Here is a 24,794-nt window from a genome sequence, read left to right on the forward strand (position 1 = left end):
GAGATTGGGACAAGTATGCTCCTCATAAATTTTGAAAATTACAAACCTACCATCAAAGAGGTAATTGGAATAATATTATATTACTATCCATTGATATGGTGGTAGCCTTTTAGCGTAATATTTGAGACAAGTATACCCCTCATAAATTTTGAAAATTACAAGCATACCCTCAAAAAAATAATTACAGTAATACTATATTACTATACATTGATGTGGTGGTAGCTTTTTGGTGTAGCATTTGGGACAAGTATGCCCCTCATAAATTTTGAAAATTACAAGCATACCATCAAAAATGCAATTAAATAATATTTTATTATAATCCATTGATGTGGTGATAGCCTTTTAGTGTAGCATTTGAATTTGGATTTCTAACTCCCCCAATTGCTCACTCAATGATCTATGAGCATTCCAACCATGGTTGAAATTTTCTTATTACAAGATTGATGTGAACAATTACACACAAATTTACTATCCATTGATATGGTGAAAGTTTCTTCATATTTTTAGTGGTTGTATATATTTGCTCACAATATCTTTTATTTGTTTATAATTATTGTGTGTTTATATTAGTTTTTATGGATAAAAACAATAATTTTTATTTCTTCTGAAGAATAATTTGTTGAGTTATAATGTTAAAAATAGTAACTGATACTTATGAGGGCATTTTAATCATTTTAACAGAATCCAAAATAGTTTCCAAACACAAAACTCTATTGAAAGTACTTCTGACAATACTTTTCAAAACATGCATCCAAACACACAATAGTTATCCACTTACTCCAGACAGTACTTCAAAAAGTACTTATGTTCTAAGTACTTCTGGCTCCTGTATCCACACGGGCCCCTAACCTCTCACAAAAACTTTCCCCTGAAGCTTCTGTGGGAACTTGTGGGTACAAGATAAAGTACCCACAAGATAAAATACAGAGCTCAATATGGATTGATTTAACTCATCTCATCAACTTTGACGAGTCAAGCAATCACAATCTTCTTCAAGTCGATTATTAACAAAAATTGAAAAATATATAAGCAAAAATGTTGGGGCAATTTACCAAAACAATGCATTATTCATCTTAATTTTGAAAATGGTAATTTACCATTTCTTGAATTTTTTTGATTTTTCTTTATACATGAAATCCAAAGGATTGTGGTGTTGGATTGCCAATGTGATAACCCATTTGAGCAAAACGAATCTTAGTAAGTGTGTGCTTGGTAACACTTCTGAAGTCTGAATGGATGTGGTCTACCTTTAAAATTCAGACTTTGGAAACTTTATTCTCGTTTGTTTTGTTTCAGATTATAGACTTTATAATCGAAATAAAAAAGTTTTGAACCAACAATGGGGGGATGTTGGATGAAACGTTTGATTTCTAATTGATTTTTTTCTTCCTAAACTACCTTCATCAAAGCATTGATTTCCATCTCTTATCCATTCTTTATACGTATCCTAAAATCCCGTATTTCACTTTATCTGTTCTACCTCTCCTTTCTCTTTTACCTCACTTCTTCAAAATTTAGGTCTGGTAACTCGTAAATTTCCACAAAAGAAGGTGAGGGACCAAATATGTTGTGGTACGAGTTGTGTAGTGTTGCTCTCATCAAGGTTGTTCCTCCTCTTTTCCTTCTTAGATTATCATCGATTTGAGAAGCAATGTCGTTGCTTTAGTTTTTGTTCTTTATGGATCTTGATTTTGGGAGAAATGTTGCGTTTTCTGCTTTAATTAATTGGATTTTGATGGAAAATTCGATTTTTTTTATTTGTTTTCTTAAAGTTTGGTCGAAATGCATATAGGTTTGAAGAAATGATTTCAATGGGAACAACCAATTAATTGTAACATTTCCTTGACAAAACAAATCAAATTAATTATAAACATCTTTACAAGTAATAAATTTTCGAATGAGATTGTCCACATTAAACTTAAATACATGATTTTTTTTTTTTAAGTTTAAGTAACTTTAATAATCTCTCTTAAATTTAAAAAGATAAGAAAATCTATAACCACCAATGATATAAAAATAAATGATAAAACAACTATTGTTGCTTATTCTTTTGAAGTCATTTTTGTTGAGAACATTCAATGAAATTTTGATCTTTAATACTTACATGTAGAGAAAAAATTGATTCTTTTTCTCTTTTTAATCTTATTATTCACTAATTTTGCCTAAAGTTGAGATTATTTATTTGAAACTTGGACTGATGCCGGAATTCTCTATGATCCATCTCATAAATGGTTAGGTTTATCAATTTAATTCTTCCACATACGGTAAAAATTTGCATTCATCTTTGCCTCGTATGATTGTTGTTGTATATTTTAACAATTTAAACTCACCCCATGTGTCGAGTCCATGGAAATAGGAAAGACTTTGCTACGACTTAGGTTTATCAACTTAATGTTTTGTTGTTATTTATTGGTATGGCTTCCAATACTAGGGATAAAGAAATGAGTAATCAAAACTCTCAACAAGAAAAGAGTGTTGATAAGGCTAGGACAGACTTTGTTATGGATAGGTTTGTTAACAGATAGGTATCCAATCGAATAGTGCTATATTTAAATTCGAATCCGAAAGAAAAAAAAATATTGATATCGAAATTCAAATTCAAATCCGATAGGATATCACTAACCAAGATTCGAATTCAAATTCGAATTTGAAAAATACATCGGATATCCGATTCGATAAAATCCTACAAAAATTATATTCAATCTATACCATCATCTTCAATCTGTAAAAACAAATCGATTTTCCTATTATTTTCAACTTCAAAAGTTATAATCTTCAACCTATTTCAATCTTAAAATCAAATAAACTTTGATTTTTGAAAAGAAAAAATGATGAAAAATTCGAACAAAACATCAAGTATTTTTACATCAACGTTGAAGATATGGATTTTCAAAAAGTAAATCAAGATTATTTTGGTTTGAGGTTGAGATTTATTTTGATTTGAGATTGAAACCAATGGATTTTGAAGGGAAAAAATAGGGTTTTACTTTGAGAGAAAGAGAGAAAAATAAAGTATCTACCTGGATGCTCGTCGGCCAGAGAAGATGGTGGTTATGGAGCTCGCACAATCGAAAAAAATAGAGTTTTAGTTTTACTTTGACAGAGATAGAGGAAGTACCTACCTTGATGTTCGCCGATTGGAGAAGAGAGTGGTTATGAAGCTCGCATAGTCCAAACCCACCATTGCTGTTGGTTCTTGCGTTTTTGTTTGAGACAGAAGATAAACATTTGAAAGTTAAGTTTAGTTGTGGAACATGAATACATAACATATGTATTTAAATCGGAGCGGATATTATCGAATAGGATTTCGTAACATCTGAATTCGTATCCGAAACTCATTCGAATCTTAAAATAACATCCGAATTCAAATTCAAATAATATCCGATTTTTCAAATCGAATTCAGATTTTTGAACATCCATTGACAGGCCTAGCTACGGTCTATTCGACAGGGAAACACTTCATTGAGTTGTGCTTAAGAGAGTTGAACAAAAAAGAGTACAAAGGAGTATCCATTACCACTGCTTTAAAAAAATGACTAGAATTTGAATTCAATCAAGTATGGGGGTGAATTTTAGTCGTAAGATGTTCAAAATTCAATATGATTACTTAAGGGTTGATTACAACCTATAGTGAAAACTTATTAAATTATCTAGGCATGGGTTTAGTACGGATATCAAGCCCTTACCCTTAATTATATATTTTTAACTTGATTAATTAGTTAGTCTAATTACTTTTATACCATCGTTTGAAATAGAGAATCCCTAAAGCTAAAAAAATTTAAGAAAAAGCCTCTCCTACATGTTAAAATGATGGTGGTATTTTTGAAACCACCCTTCCAAACAAAGATATTGCATGGAGTCCATTGTCATCAATTTTGTACACCACTGTTCATAAACAAGTGCATCGTCCTGAACCTGTGGAAGAGTACACAAATTTGGATGATAAAAATACTTATATGGGCCTATTTTCAAGGGATGAGGATATATACTTCCAAGGTGTTAGTATGGAAAACACCCCTAATACCCTGGGAATAAACAATGACATTGATACCATCCCACTTTATGAGAAAATATCCCAAGGTTCAATGAAAAAGATGCGTAGGAGTTTGAATAGTGGTGACACCATTGAGAATCATTTGGAAAAAATTGTCAATGTCATCAAAGAATTAATGATGAAAAGGCCAACAAGGAACCTTGTTTCAAACATGTGAATAAATTTATAAAAGACTTGAAGAATTTGGAAATCGTAAGCGGTCATACTTACCATGTTGCTATACAGAAATTTAGGTAACTCCCAGAATTGAAGTAAGCATTCATAGACGGTGATGATGAAACGAAAAAAATTCAATTTTTGGAGTTTATAGTAAACAATTAGTTATTGGATAGAAAACTTATCTCTTTTTTTGTTTGAAAACTAATGATGTATTAGTTATTTTGATATTTTGGAATTGTTGTCATAAATGATACTATGAAAATATTGTTTATTTGGTTAGAATTATTATCTTATTATTTGGTTATTTGATCAACTAAACATGTTATAACTTACTAAAAGAAGTACATATTTGAAGAATTCATCTTCATAGTTTCAATTAATACTAACTTTTATGATTTTTCGTCGTGTTTTAGTAATAATTGTTTAAAACCTGTGACATTAGATTACAGACAATAAATAGAAAAATGATATGAAATAAAGTATCAAAGTAAAATATACTATCGTAATGTTGAAATGAACGAGACTTGTATTGGACACAATAGTCTTAAGACATCTTTCGCCATTGTGAAGTGCCAACAGTCTCAAGACGTTTATCTCACAGGGTACAACGTTCTACACGTGTATAAGGCAACAGTCCAAGTATACACATACAATTGAACTTATACTGTAATTAGTATTATCAAGGACACTACACGTGTATAAGGCAACACTCCAAGTATATACATACAATTGAACTTGTACTGTGATTAGAACTATCAATAACACACAAAGAAATCTCTTGAAAACAAGAAGGGTGTTATGCAAATAAAAAGCTCGAAAATTAAATAAATTCGAATGAGGAAAGTAATGTGAATTTATAGAAATAGAAGTGCCTCTCTAGATAGTCACCAAAACTATTGACAAGAGTTGTGACTTTTCGAAGAGACACACCTATCAGTTGAATTTGGGTTTAGATTGTCACTACATGATTATAGAGTTGATTATATTTGAGTCTCTTAGAACAATCATGAGTTGTAACTCATTGAGTTCAATTCTGTCCAACAAAGTTTTAGTAAAAGTGGGTCTTTCATAGGCACCCATGTGATGTTTAAATCCAAGGATTTGCACCATCCTTGCACTCGTATTGCATGCTCACACATGCACTAAGGTTTTTCGGGCCAATAAGTCAAAATCCCTTTTAGAACCTATGGGCCCTCACATGTGGTAGGCTTGACCCCATATCTTTCTCACACTTACTACATTATGTGAGAGCTTCTATATAAGATTTACACTCTTTAGTTGTTTCTATTTGATGTGGGACTAAAATTTTACATCACAACTTTGAAAAACAAACTACTTAACTCTTACTTTTACTTTTTTACTTTAATTTTTTTTACTCTAACTCTAACTTTTTCTTTTTTCTTTTACTTTTCTTCCACTTTCATTCAAACATTAAGATAAATCCCACATTAATCCAACAATCCCCTACGTGAATGGAGAAAGTCTAAACTAAATAAGGAATATGATAAAATATTATAAAAATCACAGAAAATACAATAAAAAAAGGTACTGTATCAGAATAACTTGAGACTTTGAATTTTTCTTAGTGAAAGTTTATCGGATTTACTTGACTAAATAGTGAATATAAGTTTTGAACTATTTAGTCTTTTGTGTAAATCAAGACAATAGACTTCATACATTTCATTTCCAATAACAGTAAGTTTTTACGGTTGTTTTCATTTTGGTATTAAACAATCACAGATTTATAAGTCTTTAGAGAATCTAACGTTTTATGATTCTTATAGAACCGACCCAGTTCTACACTCACATAGGTAATATCATAGTAAGAGGATCCTATTATATCCCACTTGTACATACAAAATATATTCATTATTAAACGCTTATCTTATCCTAAACATTCGTTGCAGACAACACTTAATACATCATAAAAATGGGTAGAAGAAAATTCTTTCAAGTGTTATCTGTTGAGTCATTCACAACCACTTTTCCAATTGAACCTAATTCATGGGATTTTCAATTACTATGTTAGGTTTCCATTGAGGTGACTCATAGATATAGGCTTTAATCTTATTTCCCTCGATGTATGATATATCTACTCTCTAGATAAACTTTTAATAAACGGATCCACAAGATTTTCTTTAGATTTTATAAAGTTAATAAAAATAACTCCATTTGAGGGTAATTGTTTAACAATGTTGTGTCAACGACATATATGTCGTGATTTCTCGTTATAAATAAAATGATGTGCTCGGACGATAATTGATTGATTATTACATTGTACACAAATTATAAGCATAGGTTTTTCCCATAACTAATATTTTCTTTAAGTTATTAGTAGAATCAAAAGGTGTTTTAATAAGACTAATGTCAAATTTATTGAATTTCTTCAACATATTCTCAATATAGTGTGATTGAGATAAAACTAATCCATCTGAAGTTCTTGTAATTTTAATTCCAAGAGTAACATCAGCAATATCCAAATCCTTCATATCAAAGTTACTGGTCAACATTCTTTTAGTGGATCTAATGATATCCATATTAGTCCTCATAATAAGCATATTATTCACATAAAAAAAATAATTATATATACATTATCAATAGTTTTAAAATTGACACACTTGTCAAACTCATTAATTTTGAACCCATTATTTATCATGACACTATCAAATTTTTCATGTCATTATTTTGGAGTTTGTTTTAGTCCATAAAATGATTTTATAAGTCGGTACTTGACAATAAACTCTTTTGTTTGTTCTGTATAAATATTTTCATTTAATTCACTATTAAAAAATGTTGTTTTCAAATCCATTTAATGTATTAAAAGTTTATATAGAGCAGCAATTGCTATTAACATCCTAATGGATGTTATTCTTGTAACAGGTGAATATGTATCAAAATAATCCAAATTTTCTTTTTGTTTGAATTACTTGGCAACAAGTATTGCCTTATATTTATCTATGAAATCATCGAATTTCATTTTTCGCTTGAAAATCCATTTGCAACCTATTAGTTCGCTTTCTGGTGAAAATTTACCAATTCCCATGTATGATTTTACATAATAGATTCAATCTCATTATTCACAACCTATTTCCAATATGATTCTTCATGTATGGATATGGTCTCCTTAAAGTTTTTGAGTTCGTAGAAATCCTTACTTTTTTACTGTGCCTTAGTTCATTATCATGATTTATTGTTGTAGTATGTAACTCATATTGAGTAGAATACGTATATAGAGAAAACATGCAGATGTCGGAGTAGAGAAAGGGAAGTGTTGCGTTCCAAGCGAAGCGAGGAACGCAATACTTACCGAACGAAACGAAGTGAACGATGACATCTATTTTTGGGATTGTTGAAAACAATTAATAGGTTGGAAGTACGGGGGCAACGCCCCCGTAGTATGGTACAGGGGTATTATTGAAATTTTCTAATACTTATTATACTGTTAGGGTTTACTATAAATTCATCTAATGTAATCTTAATTTGACATATAGTGAAAATTCAACTTCTCACTCTTGTAGATGTGGGCATACCATCGAACCACGTTAAATCTGTGTGTTTTGTATTTTCTTTCTTGGTTTTATCTTTTTTTGTATTATTCATCATGATTGCCGCACGTAGCACAACATTTATATTATTATCATGATCATCATTTGATATAATATCATGTGTTCTTTTATTAGAATGTACATCATCTATAAGTTTGCATTGAAATTTATTTTCAAAAAATATTACATCTCGTGATTAAATAATTGTATTTTAATGCACATCAGTTATGTTTGATTTATGCACAAGAAAACGATAAGTACTATTATTATTGGCATAGCTAATAAATATACAGTTAATAGTTTTAGATCATAACTTGATTCTTTTAGGAACTGGGACCGCTACTTTAGCTAAGCATCCTCTACACTTTTAAAAATTTATACGAAGGCATTTTGTCTTTTCATAATTCAAAAGGCGTCTTATTAGTTTTTGTGTGGGGTATTTTGTTAAAAATGTAATTTGCGATAAACAAAACTTTCCCCCACAAGTTCTGTGGTAAAGTAGAACTAGTTAGCATCGCAATTAACATTTCTTTTAATGTTCGATTTTTTTCCTTTCAGTAACTCCATTTTGTTGAGGCATGTATGGTGTTGTTATTTGATGAATAATTCCATGTTGTGCACATAGGTCGTCAAAAGGTAATGAATAATATTCACCACCTCAATTTATTTTTAGGACCTTAATCTTTTTGTTGAGTTGATTCTCAATCTCATTTTTATAAATAATGAACATGTTCAAAACTTCATTCTTATTTTTAAATAAGTATAAATAACTGTATCTTGTGCAGTCATAAATAAAAGTAGTAAAATACTTTTTACCTCCTCTAGTTTGAACATATTTCAGATCACAAAGATCAATGTGTATTAAATATAAAGTTTCAAAATTTCTTTCAATAGATTTGAAAGATTATTTTGAAAATTTAGATACTCCACAAATTTTACATTTATGATTAGTATCAAAAATAAATTTATGCAACAATCATAAATTAATCATTTTCCTTAAAGAATCATAATTAAAATGTCCAAATCTACCGTGCCAAACATTAAGTAATTCAAGCATGTAAATAGAAAAATTAATTTGATTTACATTAGAAATGTTGGGTACAATAGTCATTACATTCATTTTAAATTGACTATCGGACAAATACCATTTATACATACATCTCATTCTTAGTAAGTACAAATTTGTCAGACTCAAAAATCAACTTGAAACCCTTCTTATTAAGTAAAAATCCGGATACAAAAATTTTCGGATGTTAAGTACATGCAACACATCATTTAAAGTCAGATTATTTTCTGAAATAAATTTCCGCACAACCTTTCCTTGACCTTCAACTATTGAAGTCGAAGAGTTGACCATAAACAATTTTTCTTTATTTTTCACTTTCTTATATTCTGAAAATAAATTCTTGTCAAAACATATATGTCGAGTAGTTCTTGTGTCTATCCACCATTCTCTAGTATTTCTAATTAAGTTGATTTCAGAGATAACAACAGAAAGGTTGATGTTGGAAACAAGTACTGTAAGGTTTTCTACTTTAGTCAATTGGGTTTGAACAAGTTTATTCTTCGATGAATTTTATTGCTTACGTTTACGACAATCCTTTACTTGATGTCCATGTTTGTTGCACATATAACAATTTCCCTTGAATATTTAAAATCCTTACCTTTAGGACCCAGACTATCTTGGTTGGAGAATTTCCTATTTTTGTTGTGAGAGTTCAACTTATACCTTTTATCTTCCACTACATTGGCCTTAGACTTGAAAGAGTTGTACTTAACATTTTTCTCATTCATTCTGTTGTCCTCCTCTATCCTCAACCTCACATTTAAGTCTTCCAACTTCATCTCTTTACGTTTGTTTTTTAAATAATTTTTGAAATCTTTTCATGACGGTAAATTTTCAATTATTGATGCCATTTGAAAAGATTCATTAACTAACATACATTTTGTATGAATTTTGTAGACACCTAAATTTGACTGGGCCCTCAATGCAAAATGCCCAAAAAATAGAAAAATCGTACTAGGCCCTCAAAGCGCATACCTCCAAAAAAATCATCTTTCTTTCTTAAATGACCCAAGCCTACTTACGTGGCCCATGGACCCAAACATCTCACCTCCCTCCTACAGTCTACAAGTCCAAACCCATTATTGTTCTACACCCCCCAACCCAACTTAAACCCATTACTTAAGCTCATTCAAATTAACCCCATCCAACCCAACCTAAACCCATCACTTAAGCCCATTCAAATTAATCTTATCCATCAATACACCCAACCCAATCTAAGCCCATCATACTCAAGCCCAACCTACAACTTAAAATCCAACCATTCTTTAATCCAATCCACTACCAAACCAAAGTCAAAATCCCAAAACCCAACTCATTACCCAAATTTAACTCAACCTAACCCATCATCACAACCAATCACTACAATCATCAAGATAGGAAACATGTCACCACCCCAACTCACATCCCTCATCCCCAACCTATCCCATCACCTTTTCTCTAAATATCATCTACCCACACCTCTAACCTATACCTCCCCCTAATCTACCCACATCAACCCATCACATTTTCTCTAAAAAAATCTAATCTACCTACACTCCTAACTTATACCTCCCCCTAATTTACCCTCATCATCCCCTACAAAACTCACATCTACAATCTAAACCCACACCCCTCCTCTCAAATCAAACACTCATAATCTCCCATCAATCCATCTCAACCTTTCATTTCCACCCATTTTAACACATGGCATCATCTCCCACACTCTTCCAAAATATCATCAACCACACTCTTACACCCCCATTATCTCAAATCCAAACACCACTCCCCAAACACTCAACCCATTCATCACTTTCTTACACCCCATCCTCACCATTTATTATCCTTCACCTAACATTGAACTCAAATGGGTTGAAAGATCCAACCCATTTAATCTTCTTACACAAATAGCCTCTAAACCCTTCTAATTTACCCCTACCTTTCTCTTAAATCCCACACCATTCTAATCCTTCTCTTTTCATCCTACTTTACCCTTAAAAATAACTCCCAAACTCTATAAAACCCCCCTCATCCTCAACTCTCACTACCTAATGAAAATTTGAGAAATACCCCCAAGTCTCATCCATACTCAACCCTCTAATCTCAACTCTTAACTCTTTCATTATCATACTCAACCCTCAATTCTCCTAACTTATCAACTCAATCCTCAACCATCAAAAGTCTAACTCATTATCATAATCAAGATCAAGAAAAGAAGACTCATATTTTGGGAGGATAAAAAAGATCAAATCAAGTTCAAGGTGGGTTTGAACAAGGATCACTCATTCTCTCCTCCCCACTTCCCTCTTCTACTTCTTCTCCTCTCTACGTACACACACACACACACACCACCAATGGCTTGAATCATCAAAGGGCCCATTTTTCAATAAGAGTGCCCTCAATGGTTTGAATCAACGCACAAATCGAATTTTTCGATTCCTTTCTATTTTATTTTTATTTTCAAAAATGGACTGAGTTCGAGGTTACCACTAACGGTGGATGGAGTAGGGTGCCTAACACCTTCCCTACTCCATAAAATGGATCCCTTTACCTTGAATCAAAAGTTAGACCAAATGAGCCATATCCGTACGAGAGTCATCAAGTGCCAAAAAATATGATTTTTCAAAAAGTGCAATCCGGGTGACCATTCACACCCATTTCAAATATGAATGGTGGCAACTCCAAACCCCCCCAAAGTGGTTGATATATTCAAAATTGAATAAATCACAGGTCCACAAATTTCATGTAGGATAATCTGAAGTTCTTGGATTTGACTTATCCCTGTTTTGGAATCCAACATTTTGAAGTCTAAGAATCTACCAACAACAAATTTTTTAAGTTCGACATATTCTGTATTATATTTTTTGTCTAAGGATTCTCATAGTTCATTTGTAGTAGTAATTAAACTGTACACATTATATAATGTGTTATTTAGTCCATTGAGGATATAATTCCTGCAAAGAAATTCTGTATGTTTTCATGCTTCAATAGCAGCAACTATGGTTGTGTCAGATTCATTCTCTTTGAGAACAAGAGGATCATTTTGGAGGAATTTCTCCAAATTCAATGTTGTTAAATAGAACAACATATTTTGTTGCCACCTTTTGAAGTCTGTGCTGTTAAACTTCTCAGGCTTTTCTTGCAGAATATGCATTCTAAAATTCATTTTCTTTTCTAAAAATCTAATCGACACAGAAATATTAATAAATCTGTTTTAAGATTGTTTAAAACCTGTGACATTAGATTACAAACAATAAACAGAAAAATAATGTGCAATAAAGTAACAAAGTAAATTCTAAATATCGTAAAATATATTATCGTAATGTTGAAATGAACAAGATTTGTATTGGACACAATAGCCTTAAGATAGATTTTGCCCCTGTGATGTGCCAACAGTCTCTGGATATCTATTTCCTAAGATACAACACTCTACACGTGTACAAGGCAACACTCCAAATGTACACGTATAATTGAACTTGTATTGTGATTAGTACTCTCAATGACACACAAAGAAATCTTTTAAAAACAAGAAGGGCGTTATGCAAATAAAAAACTCAAAAATTGAATGAATTCAAATGAGAAAAGTAATGTGAATTTATAGAAATAGAAATGCCTCTCTAGACAGTCACCAAAACTGTTAACAAGAGTTGTGACTTTTCGAACAGACATACCTCTTAATAGAGTTTGGGTTTAGGTTATAACTACATGTCTCTAGAGTTGACTCTAATTGAGTCTCATTGAGTTCAACTCGGTCCAACAAAGTTTTAGTAAAAGTGGGCCTTTCACACGCACCCACGTGAGATTTAAATTCGAAGATTTGCACTCCCCTTGCTGGCGTATCGCATCCGCACACACGTACTAAGGTTTTTTGGGCCAATAGGTCCAACTCTCTTTTAGAACACATGGGCCCTTACGTGTGCGTGGACTTGACCCATATCTTTCTTACACTTACTACACTATATGAGAGCTTCTATATAAAAATTACACTTTTTAGTTGTTTCTATTCAATGTGAGACGAAAATTTTACGCTACAACTTTAAAAAACAAACTACTTAATTCTTACTTTTACTTTTTTACTTTTCTTTCATTTCCATTCAAAAATTAGGATAAATCTTATATTAATCCAACAATAATGACACCAAAGCAATAGTTGTTATTGTGATTGGTAACATTACTTTTCATGCTTAAGCTAAAAAGTTGTACTAATGTTCGAGTAAGGTTTTGTATTTCATCACTTTCAGACAATGCATATGTGCGGGAGTTTTTGAAAGGATCTTCGATACATATGTACGAGATCTTTAGGATAGAGAAAAATACTTCATACAGTTGTGTGAACATTTTCGATATAAAAATTGGCTCAATGATAGTAGATATATAAATGTGGAAGAGAAGATGACAATATGTTATTGGAATCGATTTATAAAATATTGATTCCAATATTCTGGAGAAACCGTAAGTATGTATTTTTATGAAGTGTTAGATGCAATGATATGTTTGTACGAAAGATAATAGTCCCCCCGACATTTCACCGACCAATCAGAAAATTTTTATCTCATGTACATTTGAGAGAATGATCGTTTAAGGGTATTGTTGTTGCTTTGGATGTCACACTAATTGATGCACACATTCTGCTTGATCAGCAAGTCTCATTCACAGGAAAGAAACAAGGAAAATACTTTCAAAACGTCATAAGAGTATATGATTTCAATTTTCTTCTATCTCCTTAATGAGCTTCAGCTGAGTGTCGAACGTTTACCATTATTTCCCGACACTTAAGTTAGTTTTGAAAAAGTTTTCTTATAATTTTGAATCTTTATTCGTACTACAAACTCCGATTGCCTCTATATCATACTTCAGCATTATATCCACAAGAGAATGCTCCATTTGTCATTGATCCAATTTAGTGGGTTGACACTTGGTCCACTCCTATTTACAGTAATAAGCGTAGTTCTTTGAAGGACATGTGGAATCCCAGATTCAGATTTGTATTTTACCAACACAATAATTTTATTTGTGGTATAATTCAATATTAATACATGCTACAATAAAACAATCATTTTATATTAGGAAAAATGACCTAATAATTCATGGCGCTAACTTTTCTTTCAATTTAGACCTTGACTTTTACGGGTTATCAAAATAGTCCATTTAGTAAGTCCCTCCTTTCAAAATAGTCCTTGAACCCCCACTCTAGACATTTCTGACGATTGAAATGTCAAAATTGCCATATCTATTTAAACTCATCATTTTCGTCCAAAAAATTTGAATGTCCGGCCTCCCGAGTTTTGGAGACTCCATGCTAATGAAAAGTATTTGAGAAGGAAGAAGAAGCCATTTTCAAGCATTTTAAATATGTATGTCAAAAAACTACGATTTTTTTCATTTATTTTGCTTCCTTTTCTTGATAAAAATTGATCAAGGTTGGCTCTTTTGATTTAAAATCATCTACAGAAGTCATTATGTCAAGTTTTAAATCGATCTTTCCATGTATTTTAGTTAAATTTAAAAAAAAAAATGAAATCAAGTGGATTTTACAACATCGAGGTCGACAATTTTTTTATTTATAATTATTGTCAAGGTCACCAATTTCTTTTAATTATTGTTGAGGTAACCAATTTTTTAATTGTCGACTTTAACACTGTAAAACCCACCCGATTTTATTTTTTCAAGTTTTTCTAACTAAAATACATAAAAAGATTGACTTGAAACTTGATATAATGACTTGTGCAGATGATTCCAAACCAAAAGAACCATCCTTGATCCATTTTCATCTAAAAAGGAAGACAATTGAAACATCCCAATTTTTTTTACATACTCTTCAAAATGCTAGAAAAATTCCTTGAAAATGACTTCTTCTTCCTTCTCAAATCCTTTTCATCGGAATGGATTCTCCAAAGCTCGATCAGGATGTCAAAAATCTAATTTTTTTTGACGAAAAATGATGAGTTTAAATGATAAAAGAAATATTGACATTTCAATTGTGAGAAATGTCTAGAGTAAGGTTTAGGGACTGTATTGAAAAAAGGGATTTACTAAACAGACTATTTTGATAACCCACAAAAGTCAAGGGTTAAAGTAAAATAAAAGTTAACGTCAAGGACTATTTAGTAATTTTTCCTTTATATTAATAACATTTTATATTAATAATGACAAACATTGAATATTTAAAAGACAATGATATAAAAAAAACATAAAAAAACTAAAGTGGATGTTAGTCCTCTCAGCCCAATTTTCAGTAGAATATAACTCTATTGACTCTATGATGAGAGTGCAATTTTGGAAACACATCAAGACCACATATTGCCATTGGTCACGAGTATTATGGGGCATCTCAAAATTACAAGAATACCTATGTTATGCACGTTGGAATGCACTTCAATACATGTGGGCCAACGAGAATGTGTGGTCTTCGTGCAATCTCCAAAATTATAAGAACAGCTAATGAGGCAACCAATTCAAAATAAAAAGAATTAATGCTGAAGTGACCTTAAGATTGTACCTCATATCTCACTTTCCTGATTCATAGTTATATGTATGGTTCAATTTTAGTTCCGGTCTCAAAATATATCTCCAAATTATTCCAATTTCAACTAAAACCGGAACAAAACATTAACCTCAAAAGCTTTGATTGTTTCAAAATGTTCAAATTGTCTCTATTCCAGATCCACCTATATCAGCACCAAAACCAATAGGTTTTGGGTATTTATCTTTACCCAAAATATAAATCGATCCATTACACCACTGCATCACAATGATTGCCATACCATTCACCTTATTCTCCTCGACAAATAGTTTGAGCAAATCCCCCTTTCGTATCATCCCCGTGGAAGCAATGTTTATGTAGAGTCAAAGATGATGTACTTTCGATGGCCCACATGTAAAATCTGGCTGATCAACTGAATTGATGATAAGCTCAGGGTTTGGAGCTTCCAACTCTAGTATGATCTGAATAGAAATAACCAAAATTAATAAATGCTGCTGCAGTCCGACAAGATGCCTTAGAAAACAAAACCAGGAAAATAAAAATCAAAGTTGATAAACATTCCAAATTAAGTAAATACCATACCCCCCCCCCCCCCCCCCCTTCTGTTTTTATGTGACCAGTCAATAACCAAATATTCTTGGACTGTAATTTTTTTAGGGTGCAACTCTTTTTGAGTTCAAACGTGTTAGTTTTGAAGAGTTTGTTTTTAGGTGGTAGTTTTTTTTTGCCTTTCTATGTTAGGTCGGTCACCTCAACCGCCTTTTGTACATTCTTATCTTTTTTTTAAAATAAAAGTACACTTCCTAAAAATAATAACCCAAAGGCAATCAGACTAAGAATTGGATTTTTTGCATTAACCACTTTTATTTTCTATTTTTTTTCCCATTTTTCTTCTTCATTTTTGGATAAAAAATAATCAAGTTCGAGTGAATCCAAAATCAAAAGAGGGGGAGGGGGGGGTCATGGCCAATTGTAAAGAACGAATACATTTTACCATGCCAAGGGGTTCAGATGTCTATTTGAAGCTAAACTGTAAGAATAGACAGTAGCATCCGAAAGAGAAATTTCAACTGTATGAAAAGGAAATTGGCTTCACATACCACAACATTTTCCCCATGTCGAAGTAACGGAGCAGGAACATAAAGGTTGCATTGTGGTCCAGCTAACTGCAAAATGGTCCATCCAACAATTTCAAAAGAACATAAGCAACTATATGAAAACATGATATCATGTCTTAAATCACAAACAAAATTACTGAGCTTGAACTGGAGTATCTTATTTTTACCGGCCAGTATCTCCCTATATTAAAATTGTTCACTAGTGCAACCCCTTTACCCCAGCCATTGAATGCGAGGAATGTGTCTTCAACTTGTTCCGTTGTGTCAATTGTGAAATGACCTTCATAAAATTCTGGTGCTTTTGACAAGATCACTGCAAAAGGAAAGCCAAATATGATTAAGTCATTGTTATTCATGCTTTTAATAGACACAAGCTTGCAAGACGAGATTAACTAGAGCAAGCAAGCATGGTCAACTACAAATGCTCAAGCAGTAGAAACAACAGCTTAACAACTTGATACAATTATTGCGGTTGATTTGAGCGCATAATAGTTGAAAGCCTCCATCATACGAGCATTAGAGCACTTAAACAGTAAGTTCCTTTCCACATGCCTCACTCTATAGGTGAATGGGTGTTATACGTCAAAATAACATTCCTACACTACACAATCAGATGCAGTTGATCTGATAGGTCATAATGAATATCAATACCGCTAAAGTCAATGCGGCAGTCTGTATTGCTAACTAATCTACACTAGATATAGAGACACACACAGAGGCATGGTGTTGCTGTCAACGGCCAAGTGATAAATGACTGGATGCATGTCAAGAATACTAAATCATTTATTAGGTTATACTTTACCACCCAAGTAAGAAATATGATTATAAATATCATTATAAGAATGGGAAATTCCTAAGAAACAATGGATAACAAAAGCAGCAGGAATTGCCAATCGAATAAATTGACTAATTCTATAATAAAAATAAAAAAGATCACCCCTAACACACAATACCTTCTAACTCTAGAAATTTCTTCAAAATGGAAACCTGTTGAATAACTCTATTTTATTAATTTTTAGGTTTTTTGTCCTTTTTAGTCTTTTCCACTTATTAGACTATGTAATCCCTTTAAAACCTAATTAGGGCTGAATAATTAATCACTATTTGAGTTCTCTCAATTCAATTTGGTATCAGAACCTACCTCCACTCGTCTCCCCTCCCCTCCCCTCCCCCCTTCCTTGCTACAACCCCATCGTCCCCCTTTTCTCTTAAATCCATCTTCAACAGCTCTCATCTTAGATTAAAACATCACCCCTATGGGGTTTTTTTTTCTCCATACCCTAATAGCACCATGCGATAGGGTCGTTAGAACATCTTGAAGCCCTACAGCAACAATAGAGGTGCTGTTTTTTTTTTTTTTTTTTTTTTTTTGTGGCTTTTAGGCCAAACGATAACCCTTAGACCATCCATAAAGACCTGCGGCAACAGCTCCTTGGCTGTTTGCTAAAAACAATCGAGGCAGGTGCTATTTGGGGGTTTCGATCACAGCAGTGGTGTTGTTTGGGGGTTTTGATCACAGCAGGGTGCTGTTTTGGGAGTGCGCTCACAGCAAGGTGTTGTTTTGAGGCTGTGTTCACAGTAGTGTTGCTGTTTGAAGCTTAGGGTAGCGACAAAATTGCTCCTAGGTGCCCTACGATTGCAATAATGACTTCTTTGGTCACCTACAACCGTGTTTGATTACCTTCCACGCCTCTTACGATAGTGTATTGCCACCTTTAGAGTGTTGTGATCAGTTTCTCCTTGTGAGTCGTCACCTCTTCTTATTGGAACCCTCATCAACCAAAGCACATCAACTCTTTGATGGCCTCCGAGACGTCCTCTTTCTTGATCACCGGTAATAGTGATGGATCGGGCGGTCTTCTCTTTCATTCAACCGAATTTCCAGACATCCAAATTACCACCTTGAAATTAGATGGTCCTAATTATCTTCTTTGGGCATGATCGGTTGAAATGTTTACTGGTGGAAAAGGGAAGATCGGTTATCCCACAGGGACGGACAAACAACTTGCATCAACTGACACTAGTACTTACTCCCAATGGTTTGCTAATGACTTTATGGTCTGTTCTTAGCTGATTACATCTATGCAACCATACATTGCGACTAGTTTTATGTTCTCCAAGACCTTCGTGTTGAAGCATGGACAGATGCAGATTATGCTAGTTCAGTGACTGATAGACGGTCCACATTTGGGTACTATACTAAAGTTGGTGGCAGCTTGGTAACTTGACGCAGTAAGAAGCGGGATGTGATTTCTCAGTCCAGTGTTAAGTTAGAGTACAGAACTATGGCACTTGGAGTGTGTAAGTTGTTGTGGCTCAAGACTTTACTAGTTGATTTGTGTCTTCCTGTGACATCCCCCTTTCACTATATTGTGATAATAAATCATCTATTAACATAGCAGCAAATCCGGTTCAATATGACAGAATGAAGCATATTAAAGTTGATTGACATTTCATTAAAGAAAAGATTATTTCTGGGTAGTTTTGTACTCCTTTTGTTCTTACATCTCAACAACTTGCCGATATTCTTACTAAAGGTGTTAGCAAAACTGATTTTGAAGGTGTTTTGTCCAAGTTGGGCGTTGTCGATATCCACACACCAACTTGAGGGGGAGTGTTGAATAACTCTATTTTATTAGTTTTTACGTCTTTTGTCCTTTTTAGTCTCTTCCACTTATTAGACTATGTAACCCTTTAAAACCTAATTAGGACTGAGTAATCAATCACTTTTTGAGTTCTCTCAATTCAATTAAACCCAACCTATCAAAATTGAGTAGCTCTACACAATTCGAGCAAGGATTTGATTTAATCTTCAAAAAAATGATTTTATTCCTCTATCCAAATTCCCCAACATAGAACAAATGAAACCATACAAAGTCTTTTAACTTAATATACCCAAAATCCATTAAGACAGAAACACAACTGATTAATAGCTCCCTAACAGCTCTACACATTTCTGGCAAAGATTTGGTTTGATCTTCAAAAAATAACTACGTTGCTCTTTTACAACATTGTCACCAAATCCTCCAACTTACTAAAAAAGTCGCGATTAAATCATGACGTTTTCCTTTACTGATGTAATCATGACTTTTACGAACTTCACAACTACATCACGAACTTCATGATTAAAGAGAGAACTTTGTGATTAAAAAATATTAAAACGAAAGATGAAATTGAAGCACTAGTAAGAGAAGATGACCTTGATGAAGATGATAGCGACCATTCTATTGATACAGCATTCAATGATGAGGATGATATCGAATATTTTTATATTTTGAATACTATAAACCTTGAATGTGGTGTACACTTGTGGTTACTTGTTGTGGATGCAAAATATATCTATATGGGGGGGGGGGGGGTTTGGTGATTCATTATTATAATTTAATATGGGATTTAATGATATAATATGAAAACACCAACGCCCAATTTCTTTCCGATTTTTTCCTGGGTATACCAAATTTCTCGAATTTTTTCCTTTGCCAACTTGTTCCAAAACCCCGACTTTGTTGATTGTTTTTAATAAGCCCCAACATAAAGCAAGTGGAAGCATGGTTCAAAATATCGTTTCATTTCAGAATGTTTCGGCCGAAATATTTAGGTTTTTCGACTTCTCGAGACGAAACAAGGGGGAAAATGAAACAATTGAAGATTTTGATTATTTTGAACCAAATCTAGATGATAAAGAGCAGATTTCAGTATTTTCGCCACGGATCTGGAGGAAAAAAAAAGATTCCAGTGATTCAAACATATCTAAATGATTTAGGCGATTTCGTCAAAAAATTTCAGTGAGTTCTTCTTCCTTCCTTTTTCTTCTCCTTCTCCTTCTCCTTCTTCTTCTTCTTCCTTCTCTCTATGATTTTTTCTCTTCTACGATTTTTTTTTCTGAAAAGAAAACCTTTTTTTCCTCTACCCGTAGATGCCCTTGATCCTAGTCTTTTATTGAAGACTAGGTCATGGGACGCAAAGTTGTGTTTTTTGTAAATATTTGAGATACCCCCGTGTTTTTAGATTGATGAGATGCCCCCCCCCCCTTGTGTTTTAAATTGATAAGATGCCCCTTGACAATGGTCTCATGTGAAAGACTTATGTAAATATTAATATATAATGTTTCGAATGTTTCAGTTTTTGAAAAAATCGAAACATCAATTCGAAACGATATTTTGAACCATGAGTGGAACAAGCTCTTGAATCTTCCCACTCACTCCAACCGGTCTAGACAGCCATGAAGAGAAAACAATAAAAATCTCTCTTTGGAGACCCCGATCTATGCCAAGCTCTTACAAGCACCCGTCACAATCCTAGCTTCAATAGCACCATTTCAAAACTGGCAATTAACCATCTCAGCCATACTCCGATTACTACCTCTAGGAAACATCTATAACCCCCTTTATGATTATAAGATATAGGCTCTGACTTTCTTTGTACTGCCAACGACTTTCTTGAATCTCAGTGTATAATGAGAAGAACTAGAGGCACACCTAATATGGACACCTTACAATGGTAGTTGAATTGATTCCCATTATACGGTAGACAAAGCATAGTCCAATTGTGACACCTAAAATTAATATTGTTTTCGCAACATAAACTAGTCATGCTGAAACTTTCAAGGTGGTTTTCTCTAGATTAAAGATTCCTTTTCTCATTCCATTGTTTGTAGCTTCCTAACACTTGCAATGGTTTCTATTCTTGATTCTCAACATGATTTAATACAACCCTAATATGGTTTTGATTCAACAAACAATTTGACCAAAATACACAATTTTTGTGCAAGTATTGTAATGTCACAACCATACAGCTCTTAGCACCACCAAATGCTCAACTATTTAAGATATCTAGAGGAAGAGTTTTGCCTTTATAATCCATATATAATAATAAGCATCTTTGGAGGTTTACTGATTCTTCTAATGAAGAGTAATTAAACAAGCCTTAATTCCCACATACAACAATTAGCATCCAAAATTATGATAGATATGAAAATCTCTTATGAAAGAAATACAACATAATCTGGAAACATCGTGTTGAAAAATTGGAGGGTTAGAGAAACCTTTCTTGGAATTTGGGCCTTAGAAACTAAATGACTGGGAAATGGAGTCCGTTTCTATCCAATCCTTGTACTTGTTCAGTATCCAAGCCTCTCCACAAGTTTCCCTACTTCCTTTTCTATGACCAGCTTGGTTGGACAAGATTCTCGTGGCAGACCATCTTATCTCTTGAAAAAAGATATGCATTCTCAAGGCAGACCATTATCTCTTGTTTGCATTGCTCCATAGCTCAGGTAGTGTGGAGCCCTTATTTGAGCTCTTTGGTGAGCATTGGACCATGCCAACGACTATTTTGAATGCCTTTGGTGGTTGCATATATGCATTCTCCTTTAGTGATCATCTATTTGATCCATGCCTCTTTTTGTGATTTGTCGGGGGGGGGCATATTTGGGAGGATAGCAATAGCATAATTTTTAAATGACAGATAGATAATGATCTTAAAGGCAAAAGCTACACTTTCCATCAGTCCTCAATTGTTGAAGATTGTAACAATCTATTTTGTTAGGACTGTGTGATTAGGTGGGAATCTATTGTTTATGGCCCTTGCTAGCCAGGACATTTTGTCTATCTAGGTTGTATTTTTTTGGAATTTAACCCATTTATTTAACTCTCTTAAAAATTCTTTTTAAAAAAAACCCAACAAAAGCATTTGCTTATTGGAAGAAAAATGTGTAGTTTTGCTAGGTTGATGTGGTTCTTGTTTATGTTATTGTTGATGTTGGATATTACAAGGAAGATGCAAAGGTCCAAAAACAGATCTAGAATCATGTAGCACCCAATCTGAGGACGCTATAACTTCTAAGCATACGCCTAGACCATACAATCTATTCGTGGTAAGCACTAAATTTGAGGATCGGTCGTTGGCGTATCTCATGGGGGATGATGTTAGGGTCTGGATTGGCAACCGAAATGGAGTATTGTTGGTCAGTTCATTTTATGACTCCCTTTCGACCTAAGAGGTCATCCTTTTCCTTTGGCAGCAGTTTGGGGCCCTAAGGTTCATTCTATGGTGGCCTTTTTCATTTGGTGTGTGAGCAAGGACTTATTCTTACTATATATCAGGTTATTAGGAGTGGTTTCCCAGGGCCAAATATGTGTTGTATGCATAAGGAAGCAGAGGAATCAGTGGAGCACCTTATTATTCATTGTTCCTTTCAAGTTGGGTTCAAGCAAAAATTGTATCTTTTTTTTTTCTTGGAGGGCTGCAAGCCCCACGCAATCCTGTCTTTGTTTACTTCTTGGGATTTATTGGAAATAGGAATGTTTTTCTATTTTTATTCTTTTATTTCTTTGTAAGGCGTTTACATCTATTTACTCTTTTACTAATAAATATATTTGCCAAGCTCTCATAATGAGACTTGACAATTACTTTTCTGCAATTCTTCTTGGTATCAAAACCCTAGAGGACCCTTCTTCGATTTTTTGGGATCTTGAAGTCTCCCCTCCTCACTTTTCCTCTCTCTTCTTCCTTCACCAACACCTCTAGATCTTTAGACCTAATAACCTAGCAGCAGCTTCGTTAGAGATATTTTTATTTTTATTCTTATTCTCTTAATCACATGTTGTGATAGGGTTTTATCATTCTTTTTCACATGTTACAATAGATTTTTACGCTGTGTTTCTGCCCTACGATGGGGTTTTTTGCCTTCCATAGGTGGTTTGATTCGATTTTTTGCCTTTGATAGGGTTTCTACCCTTGTTGCTGCCATACGAAAGTGTTTCTGGGTGGTGCGAGTCGTGCGACAGGACTGTTGAGCTATGTGAAGACCTGCAATAGTAGCAAAGTACTATTGGGTGATCTGCGACAGCAGCAAAGCACTATTTTGTGGCCTACGACAACATCAGGTGTTGTTTTATGGCCCTACGACAACAACAAAGTGCTGTTATGTGACATGCGTCAACAGGAGCTGTTTTTGTGACCTGCGACAACACAAGGCCCTGTTTTGTGGACCTAAGACAATAGCAGGTGTTGTTCTGTGAGCTGCAACAATAGCAAAGTGTTATTTTGTGACCTACAAAAACAACAGGTGCTGTTCTGTGACCTTCCTCAACAGCAGGTGTTGTTCTGTGACCTTTATCAACAACTAGGTGTTGCGTAGAGTCCTTCGACAACAACAACTATTGAGTGATCTGCCATTGAGTGCTTTGCTGCTTGGTGGTCTGCTTGTTGGTGATTAACATCAACTACTAGGGTTGTGTAAGGGACTACGATAACTGCTTTGGGGTAATTTTTTTACTATAACAATTGTTTCTGTGTCAGGGACCATAGTGATCTCCTTTCAAACCAAAGTTCGAACTGCTTTATTCGTAGTAAGAAATGACATCACATCAAGAGACCAAAGACTCCAATACCATTCTTGGAGCAAACCACTCAGTCCAACGCGTTACTAATGCCCCACTAGATGTCCGAACTTTTAGTCCAGGTCTCAGTTAGTTAGGCTTTATTTGGGAAGTAGAGAAAAATCTGGATGGATTTTGGGCATTATTAATAAACCACCTCTAACTTATCCCAAAATTGAACAATGCAAGATTGACAACTAAACTATCATGGGATGGCTTTTAACTCCATGGAGAAGCGTATCTACACCATGTTCATGTATCAAGAGATTGTCTCTTGTTTATGGTTAACTCTTACTCAGGCATATATGCATGCTTGGAATGACTCGAGGACCTACGAGCTTTATCGAAACATTGTCCAGACCACCCAAGGGACTCAGAGTGTAGCTGACTACGTTGGATTCTTTTAATCTCGTTGGAAGGAGCTCTCTCACTATGAGTCTATAGTTGAGCTGTCTGTAGAAGCAGTTAGGTTTGTGGTTACACAGATTGCTAGATATCAAACATACCAGTTTTTCATGGGTTTATGACTTAAGTTTGAGGCACTTCGAACACAGATCCTTAATACTACACCCTTACCATCTTTATTTGAGATATTTGTGACCATTGATAGTGATGAGCATCATCATTGCGTACTTCCCTCTCAGACTCAGGCCCCTAACATTATCTCTACTCCAGCTACAAATCAGATGGCTCTAGTAGCCAAGTCAGGTTTTTCTGATTCTCGTACTCAGGGATTTGTGAGTCGAGGTCGTTGAGGCTGTGGCCGTGGTAAAAAGAGTGGCCTTACTTGCAGTCATTGTGAGAAAATTGACCATGAGAAGGCCCACTGCTTTCAGCTCTATTCCCATCTGTTGCGATCTTCTACCACTCCCTCTTTGGGACAATCTACTCCCCATACCACTGCTATGGAGTCATCATTTATTTCTTCTATTGATACTTTTGTTTTCCATGGTACTATTGATTTGCAACAACTCCAGACTCAGATTGCTGCTATTGTACAGGATCAGACC

At 33.9% G+C, this 24,794-nt stretch overlaps 1 protein-coding gene across 2 annotated transcripts in view; it reads right to left on the reverse strand.

The window, feature by feature from the left end:
- Nucleotides 1–15,254: 15,254 nt before the first annotated feature.
- BGAL17 (beta-galactosidase 17) overlaps nt 15,255–24,794 on the reverse strand; it is a 52,012-nt gene continuing 42,472 nt past the window's right edge. For both annotated transcript variants that reach the window (XM_086436608.1, XM_086436599.1), the window contains exons 17-19: nt 16,570–16,715; nt 16,385–16,450; nt 15,255–15,745 (exon numbers count right to left, since the gene is read on the reverse strand). In XM_086436608.1, coding sequence (XP_086292734.1) covers nt 15,647–15,745; nt 16,385–16,450; nt 16,570–16,715 — 311 coding nt within the window. In that variant the 3' untranslated portion in view covers nt 15,255–15,646. The remainder of the gene's footprint in view (nt 15,746–16,384; nt 16,451–16,569; nt 16,716–24,794) is intronic.

Source organism: Akebia trifoliata, chromosome 1, assembly GCF_017979445.1.
Source record: "Akebia trifoliata isolate Shusen 1 chromosome 1, ASM1797944v1, whole genome shotgun sequence".
NCBI lineage: Eukaryota > Viridiplantae > Streptophyta > Magnoliopsida > Ranunculales > Lardizabalaceae > Akebia > Akebia trifoliata.